Source organism: Rattus norvegicus, chromosome 12 (genome assembly GCF_021556685.1).
Source record: "Rattus norvegicus strain SHRSP/BbbUtx chromosome 12, alternate assembly SHRSP_T2T, whole genome shotgun sequence".
Lineage (NCBI taxonomy): Eukaryota > Metazoa > Chordata > Mammalia > Rodentia > Muridae > Rattus > Rattus norvegicus.
In genome coordinates, this window is record NC_141545.1 from 29,008,814 (window position 1) to 29,023,394 (window position 14,581).

At 49.9% G+C, this 14,581-nt stretch overlaps 1 protein-coding gene across 1 annotated transcript in view; it reads left to right on the top strand.

Annotated features, from left to right (window-relative positions):
- Eln (elastin) overlaps positions 1 to 8,486 on the top strand; it is a 43,695-nt gene extending 35,209 nt beyond the window's left edge. Inside the window, 11 exon segments of the mRNA NM_012722.1 lie at positions 80 to 205; positions 818 to 856; positions 2,923 to 3,036; positions 3,126 to 3,182; positions 3,337 to 3,474; positions 4,561 to 4,599; positions 4,754 to 4,804; positions 5,387 to 5,431; positions 5,781 to 5,810; positions 6,781 to 6,831; positions 7,486 to 8,486. Coding sequence (NP_036854.1) covers positions 80 to 205; positions 818 to 856; positions 2,923 to 3,036; positions 3,126 to 3,182; positions 3,337 to 3,474; positions 4,561 to 4,599; positions 4,754 to 4,804; positions 5,387 to 5,431; positions 5,781 to 5,810; positions 6,781 to 6,831; positions 7,486 to 7,529 — 734 coding nt within the window. The 3' untranslated portion in view covers positions 7,530 to 8,486.
- Positions 8,487 to 14,581: the final 6,095 nt, after the last annotated feature.

The window sequence follows — 14,581 nt, forward strand, 5'->3', positions numbered from 1 at the left end:
AATATATATATATATATATATATATATATATATATATATATATATACATTTACCATTTACTACTGTCCTCTCTCTACAGGAGCTGCTGCTGGGCTTGGGGCCGGTGTCCCTGGACTTGGGGTTGGTGCTGGTGTCCCCGGATTTGGGGCTGGTGCTGGTGGATTTGGGGCTGGTGCTGGTGTCCCTGGATTTGGAGCTGGAGCAGGTAAGGAAAAATTCTAGAATTCAGTAGAAAGTGCCCTTGAACTCAAAGAAAGAGGATCCACCTCCTCCCAGGACACCATCCCTACTCAGCATCCTCCGGGCCAGTCTGTCACCATTCTATAATTGCTCTAGGACAAGGACGCCAATAGGAACCCCAGTTCTTCATCATGTGACTGCCGAGCCTTACTCTGCAGTCACAGGCAGGTTACACTGGGCCTAGAGGATATAAGAAGGGACAAGCCGGCTGGAGAGATGGCTCAGTGGTTAGGAGCACTGACTGCTCTTCCAGAGGTCCTGAGTTCAAATTCCAGCAACCACATGGTGGCTCACAACCATCTGTAATGGGATCTGATGCCCTCTTACCAAATAAATAAATCATTCTTTATAAAAAGGGACAAGCACAGGTCAGCCCTCAGGGAGTTCCAGGTGAACAATGTCAGGGTTAAATACCAAAGAACACAAGTAGAACCCCCGTGTCTGGAGTGCCATAGAGTTTCAAGGCTTTAAAACTCATGATCTAGGCAGAAGAAGTTAGGGTGGGCTTCCTGGAAGAGGCAGCAGCATGCCAGGTCCTGAGCTCAGCAGCTGGACCTCTCTTCCCCTTTTTCTACAGTTCCTGGATCCCTGGCTGCATCCAAAGCTGCTAAATACGGTGAGTGCCGCACACCAACTGGTCCCCTGGTCACCCCACCAGCCTTGGCAGTGTAGGTAGGGCTGAGCGGTCATTCTGAAGGACATCTGAATGGCCGCCATAGTCCTACCACCTGCCTACTAACCACCGTGGCAGCCAAACACACCTGCCGTGCCAGACGCAGTAGAACACACTTATCATCCCAGCTCTTGGAAAGTGAAGGGAGGAGGTTATCCTCGGCTACAGGGAGAGTCCAAAGCCAACCCTGTCTCACCCATGACAACTCATGTCTCCAAGGTTCACTCCGACCCTGACAGTGTCCGTGGAACACAGGGATGTTGGGCCTACGAGGCTGGGCACCTTCAGCCTCCACTCCGCTCCGCCTGTTGGCCAAGGAGCTTGTGGGGCTGTGGATATTCTTCGTGGAGGCCTCCCCGGGGCCTCCTCCCTCCTGTCCTGTCAGCATGACTTTGCCCAATCCACCCCCGCCTGGAGGACGTGGCAGACCCGCCTGCCTTGCCACTTGGCACTCTGGCCAGACCCACACTGTCTGTGACCCCCACATTCCTGGCCTCCTAAAGAGCCAGGCAGGGGGGCCTCTGCCAGGGATGCGCCAACTGGCCACAGTTTGTCTACTTGAGGCCAGTTTCCACCTCGGAAAATCCCATTCCTCAGCTATGCGCGCGCGCGCGCACACACACACACACACACACACACACACACACACACACACACACCCGCAGCCCCTGGTCACCCATAGCTTCCTCTCAGGTTCCTTGCCAGCTGCTCTTGGCCCTAGACAACAGACTTTACCAGGGAAACACACTAAGGATCTCCTGAAAGAGCTGCCACTGGGTCCTTTCCTGGCCTTAGGACCTTGAGCACTGCATTCTGTTTAACCCCTCCTTTGCCCCAACCTCCTCACCTGCAAAACTGGTGTGACTGCCTGGCATGACAGACCACACCTATGAGGCCAGCTTTTCCAAGGCTGAGGCAGGAGAATCTCAGGTTCAAAGATAGCATGTCCTAAACATCGAGAGCCTGTCTCAGAAAAAAAACAAAAAACAAAAAAAACCAAACAATAAAAAGAGAGATGAGTGCCTGACGGGAATCCCCAGTGAGGGGCTGGGGGCGTGGCTCAGTGGTAGAGCACCTGCCTAGAATTCCCCCAGTGAGGGGCTGGTGGCGTGGCTCAGTGGTAGAGCACCTGCCTAGAATCCCCCAGTGAGGGGCTGGGGGCGTGGCTCAGTGGTAGAGACCTGCCTAGAATCCCCCAGTGATGGGCTGGGCATGTGATTCACTGGTAGAGGACTTCCCTAGAATCCCACAGGCCTAGGTTGCATTTCTGCCTTATACTCCCAGGGTACGAACACATCATTGAAAATAGGGGTCTGAAGGTCATTCTAGCAGTCAGGAAGCTGAAATGGAACCAATAGGTCATGAGTTCTAGGTCAGTCTCAGCAACTTAGTGAGACTATCTCACTAGAATAAAAGGAAAAGAAAAGAAAAAAGTAGGGGCTGGAGAGATGGCCTGGTAGTTTAGAGCACTGACTGCTCTAAAGTCCAGCTCTGACTCCAGAAGTCCTGAGTTCAAATCCCAGCAACTGCATGGTGGCTCACAACCATCTGTAATGGGATTCGATGCCCTCTTCTGGTGTGTCTGAAGACAGCTACAGTGTACTCATATACATTAAAAAAATAAATTTTAGAGAAAGGAAAAAGTAGCTGGTGGTGATGGTGCATGCCTTTAATCCCAACATTGAGGAGGCAGAAGTAGGTAGATCTCAGAGTTCAAGGCCACCCTGGTCTATAGATTGAGTTCTAGGATAGCCAGGGCTACACAGAGAAACTCTGTCTTGGAGAAAGAAACACAAAACAAAAAAAAAAAAAAACCAAGAGCCAAAAGAACGAAGTTCCAGACATAGATATAGCATACGCCTATAAATCTCAGCACTTGGGGGGTAGAAGCAGGAAGGTCAAGAGTTCAAAGCCATCCTCACCCATGTAGAAAACCCAAAGCCAACGGGAGCTATAAGTGATCTGGTCTTCAAACAGCTAACGTATGTCCCTTGGTCCTCTCTCCACAGGAGCAGCAGGTGGCCTTGGAGGGCCTGGAGGACTTGGTGGGCCTGGAGGACTTGGTGGGCCTGGAGGATTCGGTGGGCCTGGAGGTCTCGGTGGTGTTCCTGGTGGAGTAGCAGGTATATTTTTGCTATCCCAACAATGGGTTGTCTGGGAATGGAGACTAAGACTCCAATACAGTCCCTCCTTGAGCCCCTTGTGTTCCCAGGAGGTGCACCTGCTGCTGCTGCTGCTGCCAAAGCTGCCGCTAAGGCTGCCCAGTACGGTAAGCAAGAGTTCAGCTTCCCTGGTCCATCCCTGAACCCCCGGGGCCCAGCTACTTCCTAGTCATTGGGTATCCCAGAAATGATGTGGGAGCTCAGGGTCTTAATGAGAGTCTTCTAACACTGTGTGTAATGCAGGGGTCTCCCTCCCCTCAGGTCTTGGTGGAGCTGGAGGACTCGGGGCCGGTGGACTGGGAGCCGGAGGACTGGGGGCCGGTGGACTGGGAGCCGGAGGACTGGGAGCTGGTGGACTGGGGGCTGGGGGAGTGATCCCTGGTGCTGTAGGCCTTGGAGGTAAGGAGTGAGTGAGGTCTATAAGAAGGAGAAAGAGGGGCTGGAGAGATGGCTCAGCGGTTAAGAGCACCCGACTACTCTGCCAGAGGTCCTGAGTTCAATTCCCAGCAACCACATGGTGGCTCACAACCACCTGTAAAGAGATCCGATGCCTTCTTCTGGTGTATCTGAAGACAGCTACAGTGTACTTATATATAATAAATGAATAAATCTTTAAAAAAAAAAGGAGAAAGAGGCATACCAAAGCCAGATATGAAGGCAAGCACACTATCATCCCAGCACTCAGGAAGCTAAGGCAAGAGGACCATGAGTTGAAGGCTAACCTGAGCTACATGGTGAGTGTAAGGTCAGCCTAGGACACATTAGACCATGTCTGAAAGCTTAAGCAAGCAGCAACCGGACTGTCCACTGACATAGAGGTAGCAAAAGCTATCTTCCCCTCTCTCCTTCAACCAATACAGCAGATGAGGGCCCACTAGCATACTACAGTCAGACCCATTTCTCAGACAAGAAAACTCAAAGACTGGAGAGAAATTACTTCCCTAAAGTCTCTACCATCATGGTGGATGTGCGTTTCTCTTTCTCTTCTCTCTGCCATTGTGTCCTCCTACCTAAACCAGCCTGTATGCTGTGCTCCTCAAGACCAGACATATAATAGCAACTTAATGTCTGGGGAGATAGCTCACTGGTAGAGCCCCTGCCTAGAATCCCCCAGTGAGGGACTGGGGGCGTGGCTCAGTGGTAGAGCCCCTGCCTAGAATCCCCCAGTGAGGGGCTGGGGACGTGGCTCAGTGGTAGAGCCCCTGCCTAGAATCCCCCAGTGAGGGACTGGGGGCGTGGCTCAGTGGTAGAGCCCCTGCCTAGAAGCATTACTGAATAGTAATGAGTAGTCTCATTGCATAGTATGCATTAGATCCTGGAGTCCGTCTCTAGCAACACAGGAAGTAGGGGCTGTTATAAATATGGATGTGTGAAGGGATAATGGATGTGGGTGGACAAGTCAGGAGCAGATACTGATCAACCAAGCGGGCTGGAGTGGGGAAGAGAGGTGGCTTTCCTGAGCTCTCCTGTGTCTGCTTCCTCCAGGTGTGTCCCCTGCTGCAGCTGCTAAGGCTGCCAAATATGGTGAGTTTCCCCTCTGGCCTCCCCCTCTCCAAAAGGCTTGTGCCTCCATCACCATGACCCACATCTTCCCAGCTCATGGTGCCCCTGAAGGTCTTGTCCAGAATGTGAGCAGCACCGCCATGTCCATTCTGATACCCCTCTGTCCTCTCCCCAGGTGCTGCTGGCCTTGGAGGTGTCCTAGGAGCCAGGCCATTCCCAGGCGGAGGTACGGCCAACTCTGATGTTGCTCTCTGATGTGCCTGGCTCTAGGAGACAAACAATGGGGGTCTGGGAACTGAATTCACATGAGGTCTATAGATGGAAAAACCACTCCAGGAAAGAAGACAACTATGGGAGGAATACCGCCTCCCAAGTTAAGGATAGTGCCAGCCAAGCTTAGAGCATAAACCACAAGACATATGAGACAGAGACATGTTTAATTAAGAGCGGGACTTCAAGGCTTGGGGACATGGCTCAGTTAGTGAAGCATTTATCATGCAAGTATAAAGACCTGAGTTCAAAGCCCCAGCACGTATGTAAAATTGGCAAACTGGAGAGGAGACTCGAGGATCCCTGGGGTTTGCGGGCCCAGCTCATTTTGCCAAATTAGTAAACAAAAGATTTAGTGAGAGACCTCGCCTCAAAATAAAAGGTAGAGCATGTGCTCTACCCACAAACACCCCGCAAAGAACGTGGCTTCAGTAGGCTACAGCAGTGGGAAGGCGCTGGTACCAGACGTCAAGACCAGGTGATAAGGCCACAGCATGGCCTGCCACCGGTCATCACCAACCCAAAGTCTCACTTGCAGGAGTGGCAGCAAGACCTGGGTTTGGACTTTCTCCTATCTACCCAGGTATGCCCAAGTGTCCTACTCTGGGGCCCTGTTCTGGGCTCTACCAGACCCCAAGATGAGCCCAGACATCAGTCTAACATCAGGACAGGGACACCCTTCATATCTCTCAGGGTCCCCATGGGTTGAAGAGCTTCCCTATCATACTTTTCCTGAAGTCAACGGAGGCTCGGGAAACCACTAAGCACTATTCAAAGGTCACACAGTGAGCAGAGACAAAGCCAAGGATTCCTGCTATCCAAGTCTAGGACTTGACCCTATCCTATGTCACATGTCCTGTTCTAGTTGGGTAGGAACATGGTGGGCTCCCAGAGTGAGCCCAGTCATGACACCTCTTCTTCTAACCCCATAGGTGGTGGTGCTGGGGGCCTGGGAGTTGGTGGTGAGTCTTCCGTTAAAAGACTAAACTAACCTTGTTGATAGAGGGAATCTTAGCGGGGAGGGGGGACGGCGCTGGGGGGGGAACGGGTGGATAGGGAGGCTGAAACAGAAGGATCAAAGTTCAAGACTAGCCTGGGCTATGGAGAGCGTTCCAAACAACTCAGTCAATTTAGTAAAACTCTGTCTCAAAGTCTTTTATAAACATTTTTTGGAAGGGCTGATGATGTTCCTCAGTAGCAAAGCAATTACTTAGAAACCAATCCCCCAGTGAGGGGCTGGGAGCACGAATCCGTGGTAGGTCACCTGTCTAGAGTCCTCCAATCAGTGGCTGGGAGCGTGGCTCAACAATAAATTTCTTGCTTAGAATCTTTCAGTGACAGGTTACGGGCATGGCTCAGTGGTAGAGCACCTGCCTAGAATCCCCCAATGAGGGGCTGGGGTGTGGCTCAGTGGTAGAGCCCCTGCCTAAAATCCTCCAATGAGGAGCTGTGGGCGTGGCTCAGTGGTAGAGCCCCTGCCTAGAATCCCCCAGTGAGGGGCTGGGGGCGTGGCTCAGTGGTAGAGCACCTGCCTAGAATCCCCCAGGGAGGGGCTGGGGCGTGGCTCAGTGGTAGAGCCCTTGCCTACAATCCCCTAGTGAGGAGCTGTGGGTGTAGCTCAGTGGTAGAGCTCTTCTTGCCTAGATCCCCCACACACATCCCGTGAGGAGCTGGGAGGAGCTGTGGACATTGTTTAGTGGTAGCGCTCTTGTCTAGAATGCAGTAGTTCCAGGTTCCATCCCAGTACTACAGAGCTTGACTCTGGGGAGAAGGGTGTAGCAAGACCAGAGGTAGATGGGCTGATTGGCAGAGAGGTCTTGGGAGCATAAAATACAGGGCAGAGTTGGCGCAAGGTGAGGATGCCAATAGAGGTAGGGGAACCCAGGATCTTCCCCACCTCATCCTCTGCCAACACTGCCTCCCCACTTACAGGAAAACCCCCGAAGCCCTATGGAGGAGCCCTTGGAGCCCTGGGATATCAAGGTAAATATTCTGTCCCTAGGGAAGAAAGAGACAGAGTCAGAGGTCAAGGTCTAGGTCCACCAGCCTGAGCTAGAGGCACCTCCAATAATATTCAGAGATACGAGCTGATCTAGAACCCTCCATGCTCACCCTCGGTGGAGCCTGGACATTCTTACCCATATCCCTCACCTGCAAAGAGGAGTCTGAGACTTGAAGAGACAGGGAAAAAGTGGGAAGTACTTCCAGGACATACCACCAGGTGGCGCCAACAGGCCACATCGAGGAGAAACTGTATGAGGGCTAGAAAGCAGCCTGTGCTACCTACCTTCCTACTCCAGCCTACCCTAGGCTGTCTACCCACCAGGATTGCTAAACAGGTCTTCCCAGCATTCAGGCTGAGGCGGAAGGACTCCATACAATGTCAGCAACCCCAACCAGAGGGGGAGTTGGGGAGCAATGAGAATAGAATATAGTTCTAGGTTTCATCCCTAATCCTAGTATAAAACCAAGCAAGGTGTTGCATGTCTAGACTGAAGGAAGGAAGGAAGGACGGACGGACGGACGGACGGACGGACGGACAGACAGACTAGCTGCTTTTAGTTTGTCTAAGCCTGGGGTGGAAGCAGACAGAAGGACCAAGCTGACCATCACTGTTTGTGCCCCGTTCCAACCCAGGTGGGGGCTGCTTTGGGAAATCTTGTGGCCGGAAGAGAAAGTGATCTTCTGGGGACCCCTGACTCGCGACCTCATCAACGTTGGTGCTACTGCTTGGTGGAGAATGTAAACCTTCTATGACCACCCCCCCTACTCCATCCCCCCGACCCCCACCTGGGAGGGGACAACAGGCCAGTGGCCTTGGAAAACCCACAGGACAAGGAAATCAGACAGCAGCAGCCACGTACCCCTAACTAGAAACCCCCCCACATATCAGAGGCCAGGGCGGGTGTCCCATCTCTTCCCACCCAGGAGCTCCCCCACACAGTATCCATCTCCAAGAGAAATTGGTGCTACATGTTGGTGCTTCTTCTTTGTGGGGGGAGGGAGGAGGGAAGGGTATCCCAGGAGGGACTCCCCCTTCCCTGAAGCCCCTCTATTAAGATGGTGCACACCTTCGCTGGGCAGTCCTGCCTCCCCCTGCCCACCAGGAGCCATTCCTGGCTGCATCCCATTGGTACCCAAGTACCAGAAGCCTCGACATTAGATTTGGTAACACGATCCCTCTCTCTCTTTGGGTCCCCTGTCCCTGACTCCCATTAACAATAGCTACTTCCCACACCTGGGACACCTTGAAGTCCGACGACTTCTCACACTGGGAATAGCTCCCTTGTTCTTGTGGAATCCACCTGCCAACCACCCATCCACGGACTCATCCATCCTTCCATCCGTCATCCATCCATCCGTCCGTCCGTCCGTCCTGACTGCCTAGTGCCACTGTCTGGCTAGGCACACCCACTATCAACCTGGTTCACCTGTCATGGCAGCCTGTACCCACCCCCGCCACACACCCCGACGCTGGCCTATGGTGCAAAGGGTTGTGCGGGCTGGTCCTTCCCACATGCAGTACTGTAATCCCCGTCCCTCCTGGAGCCACTCTATTACAGAGCATGTCTCACCAACCCCACCTCTTTGTGTTTCGCTGTGATAGATCAATAAAATATTTTATTTTTTGTCCTGGATATTTGGGGATGTTGTTCGATTGTTGGTGTGCTCTTTGGGTTTTATTTTTGCAGCTAACTGGGGAGAGAGAGAAAAAAAATCTCTAATCTGGGAAGCTATATCCTCAAGAGAAAATTCATTTTTAATCGCTTTAATATAACTCTGGATGAAGCAAACATTTAAAAAAAAAACAACGAAGACAAAAAGGAAAAGTAACTGCTCTAGCAAAGACTAATAAATACAAACCTTTTGAAGGATATTGTCCTGGGTTTCTCTGAGGTTGTGTGTGTATGTGTTGGTGCATGTTCAAGTACACACACATGTATGCAGGAGCTGTGTGCAGAAGTTAGAGAACATCTTTGAGTGTTACCTCTCGGATGCTGTCTATCTCTCCTTTGAGGTCTAGTCTAGTCTCCCCATAACCTTTCTGCCCCTCCCCACAGTGCTAAGATTATATGCACTCACCAGAAAGCCCTGGTGTTTTGCTTTGTACATGGGTTCTGGGACTCAAACTCAAAACATCATGCTTACACGCACAGCAAGCATTCTGTCAACTGAGCCATCTCCTCAGACACCTTTGTGGGGTTTTGTTTTTGTTTCTTTAGCCCGCTTTCAACTCCTGCCCTCGTGGCAAATTGGTTCTGATGTGAAGAACATCCACTGCCTACAATATATTGAGAAGGCCATTGCCCAACTCAGCTGTTGTCACCTGAGGATATAGCTAAGCAGTCGAGCCCCTGCCTAGAATCCCCCAGTGAGGAGCTGAGGGTGTGGCTTAGTGGTAGAGCACCTGCCTAGAATCCCCCAGTGAGGGGCTGGGGGCATGGCTCAGTGGTAGAGCCCCTGCCTAGAATCCCCAGTGAGGGGCTGGGGGCGTGGCTCAGTGGTAGAGCCTCTGCCTAGAATCCCCCAGTGAGGGGCTGGGGGCGTGGCTCAGTGGTAGAGCCCCTGCCTAGAATCCCCAGTGAGGGGCTGGGGGCGTGGCTCAGTGGTAGAGCCCCTGCCTAGAATCCCCAGTGAGGGGCTGGGGGTGTGGCTCAGTGGTAGAGCCCCTGCCTAGAATCCCCAGTGAGGGGCTGGGGGCGTGGCTCAGTGGTAGAACCCCTGCCTAGAAACCCCAGTGAGAGCTCTGACCTTGGTTTAGTGTTAAAGTGTTTGCCTGCAGTTCTCCAGTAAGGAGGCTAATAATGAGGTGAACACTCATTCTCAACATTGGGATTAGCTAACTTAAAGGCTCTCAAAAGGCCATTGAGATCATGGATTAATTATTTATAAGGAGGCTGCTTATAAGGCAACCCAGCTTTCCCAAGAAAGTAGCAAAGGAGACCCCCCATCCATTTCTTCAATCAGAAGGGGAAAAAATTATTTACTGCTTTGACACCCTTTGTCCCTCGAATTGGCCAGCCAGTTCAAAGACCTAGGAGTACCGCCCTTGTTTCTCACTGCTTGGTTGGAGGTTTGTTTCACAGAACTGGGGATTAAACCTTGGACATCCTCCACTGAGCTAGCTACATCCACAGCCCAGCTCATGACTTTAAATACCACATAGGGGCCAGCAAGAAGGCTCATCAGTTTAAGGAATTTGCTGTCAGGCCTGACAACGTGAGTTCAAATCCCCAAAGCCACACAATGGAAGGAGAAAACTGACTCTCACAAGTTATTCTCTGTCCTCCACACACGTGTGTGTTACCCAACTCTTGGTACATAAATAAATGTGGTAAGAAATCATGTATCCTAATGATTAATTGCCAAGCTGGTATAATTTGCATGATCCCGGGACTTGCATAACCAAGGTCCCCCTCTCTAACCCAGACTGGTCTCAAGCTCACAGTCCTATTGTCTCAACTCCAGGGATTGATTATAAAGATGCGCGACCATTGCTGGTCTCAAGGGCAATTCTAACACGTCCATCTGAAGTCTCAGACATGACCCACTCTGTAGCTATTTTCTCCAATTTGAAACATTCCCTCCTAGGAGGAGAAGGGGGTGTTGGGAAAGTTCCTCCCCTTCCCCCAGGAGATTTAAATGTCAGCTCCCTCCTCACAAAATCCCAATCACAAACCAAAGTACAATTTCACCAAAAGTAACCATGGGGAACCAAGGGGTTTATGGGGCTTTACTCACAGAGCTTGAGTGAGGGGTTCGCCACAGGAGCACGACTGATCCCAAAGCAGCCATGCTGGGAACTCTTCATCCAAAAATGAAGAACGGCTTCTACATGGATGGAACCCTCTCAATTCATTTCCCCCAGCCTGTACACCCTAGCACTTCTAGAGTCCCCCAAAGCCTTGGGCAATTAGAGCAGAACTGCATCCAGGTAGCTGGGAGGAGTCACTGGAATATCAGGTGAGGATCCATTCCTATGGTGATGGATGTCCGCAAGCAGGAATAGCTGATCTAATGGAGGTGATGGCTGTTTTTCTAGGAGAGCCATCTGTGATGGAGCCACCCGTAAGTTGTCTAGGAATTCCAGTCACGTAGCCTTCATGACTTGTCACCCGGGCAGGGTTTGACAAATCAGTGGTACAGCTACCTGAGTCACCCAGGGTCCCAGAAGTGACCCCTGTTATTTCAATGGTTCAAGCCAGAACTGGGTGGGAATCGTTTAATTTGATCGATCATAAGCATCCCCGCCTCAGGAGTAAAAGGATATTTGGGCAGGTCTATCAGGAAGAAAGCACACAACACAGTTAGCGCCCCAATAGGGATGGGCCCACAGGCCCAAAGATGTGTTGGCTGTACGGTCCCTGCTATGGGTGGGTGATAAGATGGGCAACCGAGGTAGAGCTAGCAGTGAGTGAGGCATCCATGTATGGGAGACAACCACAGTATGGCTAGTTTTTCCTGTGTTGGGGTACACGTCCTTGCCACGGTGTCTGATGCCTGCACCCTGAAATGGTAAGAAGACTGCAGTCAAGACTAAGTTGTTGAAAATGAGAGCCCCAGTGGGGACATCTTCCTCGACAGGACACGGGATGAGACGCTCCCTTGGTGGCTGCATCTGCCTTGTGGTAATGTATATCATCACATCAGTGAATTGCCACGTGATGTTTGGAGTTTGACAATAAACTGGTCCTGAAAGTGAGAACCCAACACCACCCCCCAACCCTGTGAGAGAAAGGGGAGAGAACTAGAAAACAAAAACAAAAACAAAAAATGAGTATAATCACTGTGTGCTCTCAGAGAGCTGAAAGGTGACCAAAAGAGGTCCCTAGTGTCCACCCCATGGTATAAAAGTGCCTTCAGTGGGAGAGAGAAGCTGGAAGTTCAGCTATGAGAAACTCTGCTTTCAGGAGAGGAAAGACCTCAACGGTTCCTGCAGGACACTGTGACTCATGATTTGATGACTTTTAGCTTTAGTTGTTGTTTGTTCTTTCACTTGGAACCATTGCCCAAGAGGACACTCTTGCTCTGCCTAGAACTCTATTGGGAACTCTAGCTGGCTGCGCCCTGTGACTTCTCTAGTTGATTCCTGCTGGATATTTTGAGTACTCAGTCCAATTGTCTTGCTATCTATCTATTCATCTACCTGTCTGTCTGTCTATCTATGTATCCATCCATCTATGTATGTATGTATGTATGTATGTATCTATCTATCTATCTATCTATCTACGTATCTATGTATCTATCTATGTACTATCTATGTTTGTATGTATCTATCTATGTATCTATGTATCTGTCTATGTATGTATCAATCTATGTATCTATGTATCTATCTACCTATCTATGTATCTATGTATCTATGTATCTATGTATGTATATGTATGTATGTATCTATCTATCTATCTATCATCTATTCATCTCTCCATCTATCCTTTCTATCTACTTAATGAACATATTCAAAACTGAAATCATGGCTGTCTGAGGTCGCTCTCCACCCCATAACCCAGATTAGTGCAGGCATACCCTCAGAAGATCTAGGGAGCAGGAGAGTGCATTGCAGTTTTGAGCAGTGGCACATATGGGATGGGACGGAAGGCATCCATAGTGTGGCCATTGCTGTGGGAGATGAGACACGAGACTGGGTCTCAGCTGTTCTTTCCGAAAGAAGGCACCCATATAAGGGAGGAATTACAACAGGAGAGAGGCAGGTGGGTGTCGTCCTCTGCATTAGCCTCGGGTTTGGCAAGAAATGTGAGGAAAGGGGGAAGCGTGAGATGGAGGTGTCGCCTTGCTGTTTCTTACAGCTGAGGGGATTGAAAGGAAGGAGAATTAGTTCAGTCTGTGCTGAAGAGCTCTTATCAGAATCTAAAAACTTGGAACCTGTCAGAGGAATCAGTGCACAGTAAGAGAAAGCAAGTTAGAAGTGATAAAAGATACCCATCAGGTCTGACTTTAACACATGAGAAGGGAAAATCCTTGAGTCCGCTGGTAGATGATGGTGTCAACGATAGCCAATACAGGAAACTATGGTAAGACGTACTCTGCATTATAGTTTTAATTATCATCTTGGCACAGTGTAGAATCACCAGGAGAAGGAGCCTTAACGAAGAATTCATCTAGATCAGGTGGTCTATAGGCATATAGATTGTCTAGACTGAATTGATATGAAAAGACCTAGCCCACTGTGGGCAGCACCATTCTCTAGGCAAGGGGATCCTGGACTATAAAAATAGAGAGCGCAAACTGAGCACTAATAAGCAGCTAGTCACTCATTTCTCTCTGCTCTTTAACTGTGGATGTGGTGTGACCAGCTGCTTCAAGTCACTGCTGCCTTGACTTCCCCACAATAAGGGACTATAACCTGTGAGCTAAAAATAAACCTTTTGTTCCCTAGATTGCTTTTTGTCACAGAAATGAAGTTAGGATACCCTGCATCTGAACGTCTGAACTGCTTGAGTTGGGTAAGATTTCTAAAAAGTAATTTAATTTAGGGGTGTATGTGTGAGAGAAGGGGTCCAGAATTAATTATCCTTGGTTACTCTTCAACCTTACTCACTGAAGCAGGGTCTCTCGATCAAGCTCAGGGATTGCCAATGCCAGTTTTAAGAGCCAACTTGCTCTGGCATAATGGCTCAAAGGGTAAAAGCACTTACCACCAAGCCTGGTGACCTGGTGACCCACATTGTGGAAGGAGAGGATTGACTCCCACAAGTTGTCCTCTGACCTTCATACACATGCCCACTGTGGGCAACATCATGTCATGTGCCACACACACACACACACACACACACTCTCTCTCTCTCTCTCTCTCTCTCTCTCTCTGTCTCTCTCTCTCTCTAAATATATGCAATAAAATGTTTAAAGCAAAGGACAAGTACTCCCTGAGGGTTATGATCCCAGTGGGAAATGTCTCCATAGCTCATATGTTTGAACACGCGTGATGTTATTCAGAGGGCTGTAGAACCTTCTACAGGGAGCATATTGCTGGCGGAATTGGGTCACTGGGGAGCTGGTTATATAGCCTGGCCCCACACCCTGTTTCCTGGTCCACCAAAGGATGAGAAGTTTCAGCCATACATTCCCTCTGCGATCCTTTTGCTGACTCTCACACACCCTCTCCTACTGTGATCCAAAGGAAACCCTTCTTCCTTAAGTCACCTCGTGTCAGGAATTTGGTCACTACAGCCACTAGTCATTTGTAAGTACACTAATAATTACTAGTTAGTACTAGTAACTAACGATGGGTTACTTCCCTACAAGTTATAGCCAATGAGTCCCCTAGAGGCCCCACAAACCATAAAGACTACCGCTACTGCTATTGGTTACTGAAGCCATTACATACTTTGGCTCATAGAAAGTCAGCCTGAAACGGGCTAGAATCTCCCTGCTGGCTGACTTTCCTAGTGCTAGACATGTTGTATGGGTTCCCAGGATGAACTGTTAGTAACAGACCCCCTTGGTTAGAGACCTCCTATGCTATACTGCGAAGAGGCCAGGCGAGGTATGACTACTGGTGTAGCAGTGGCATAACTGTTACGGGTACAACCAACCGCTTAATTTGAATGTAAAGCCCACTATGCGGGAAGCAGTTTATGCTTGATACTATCTATAAGCCGACTTAAAAACTGTTTGGTAAATAGATATATGATACTCCTATCAAATCACCTAAACATCTATGTTCCTATCCCTAGATTACTGCCACTGTCAACCCTTGGCCATAGAGGTAAGCTTC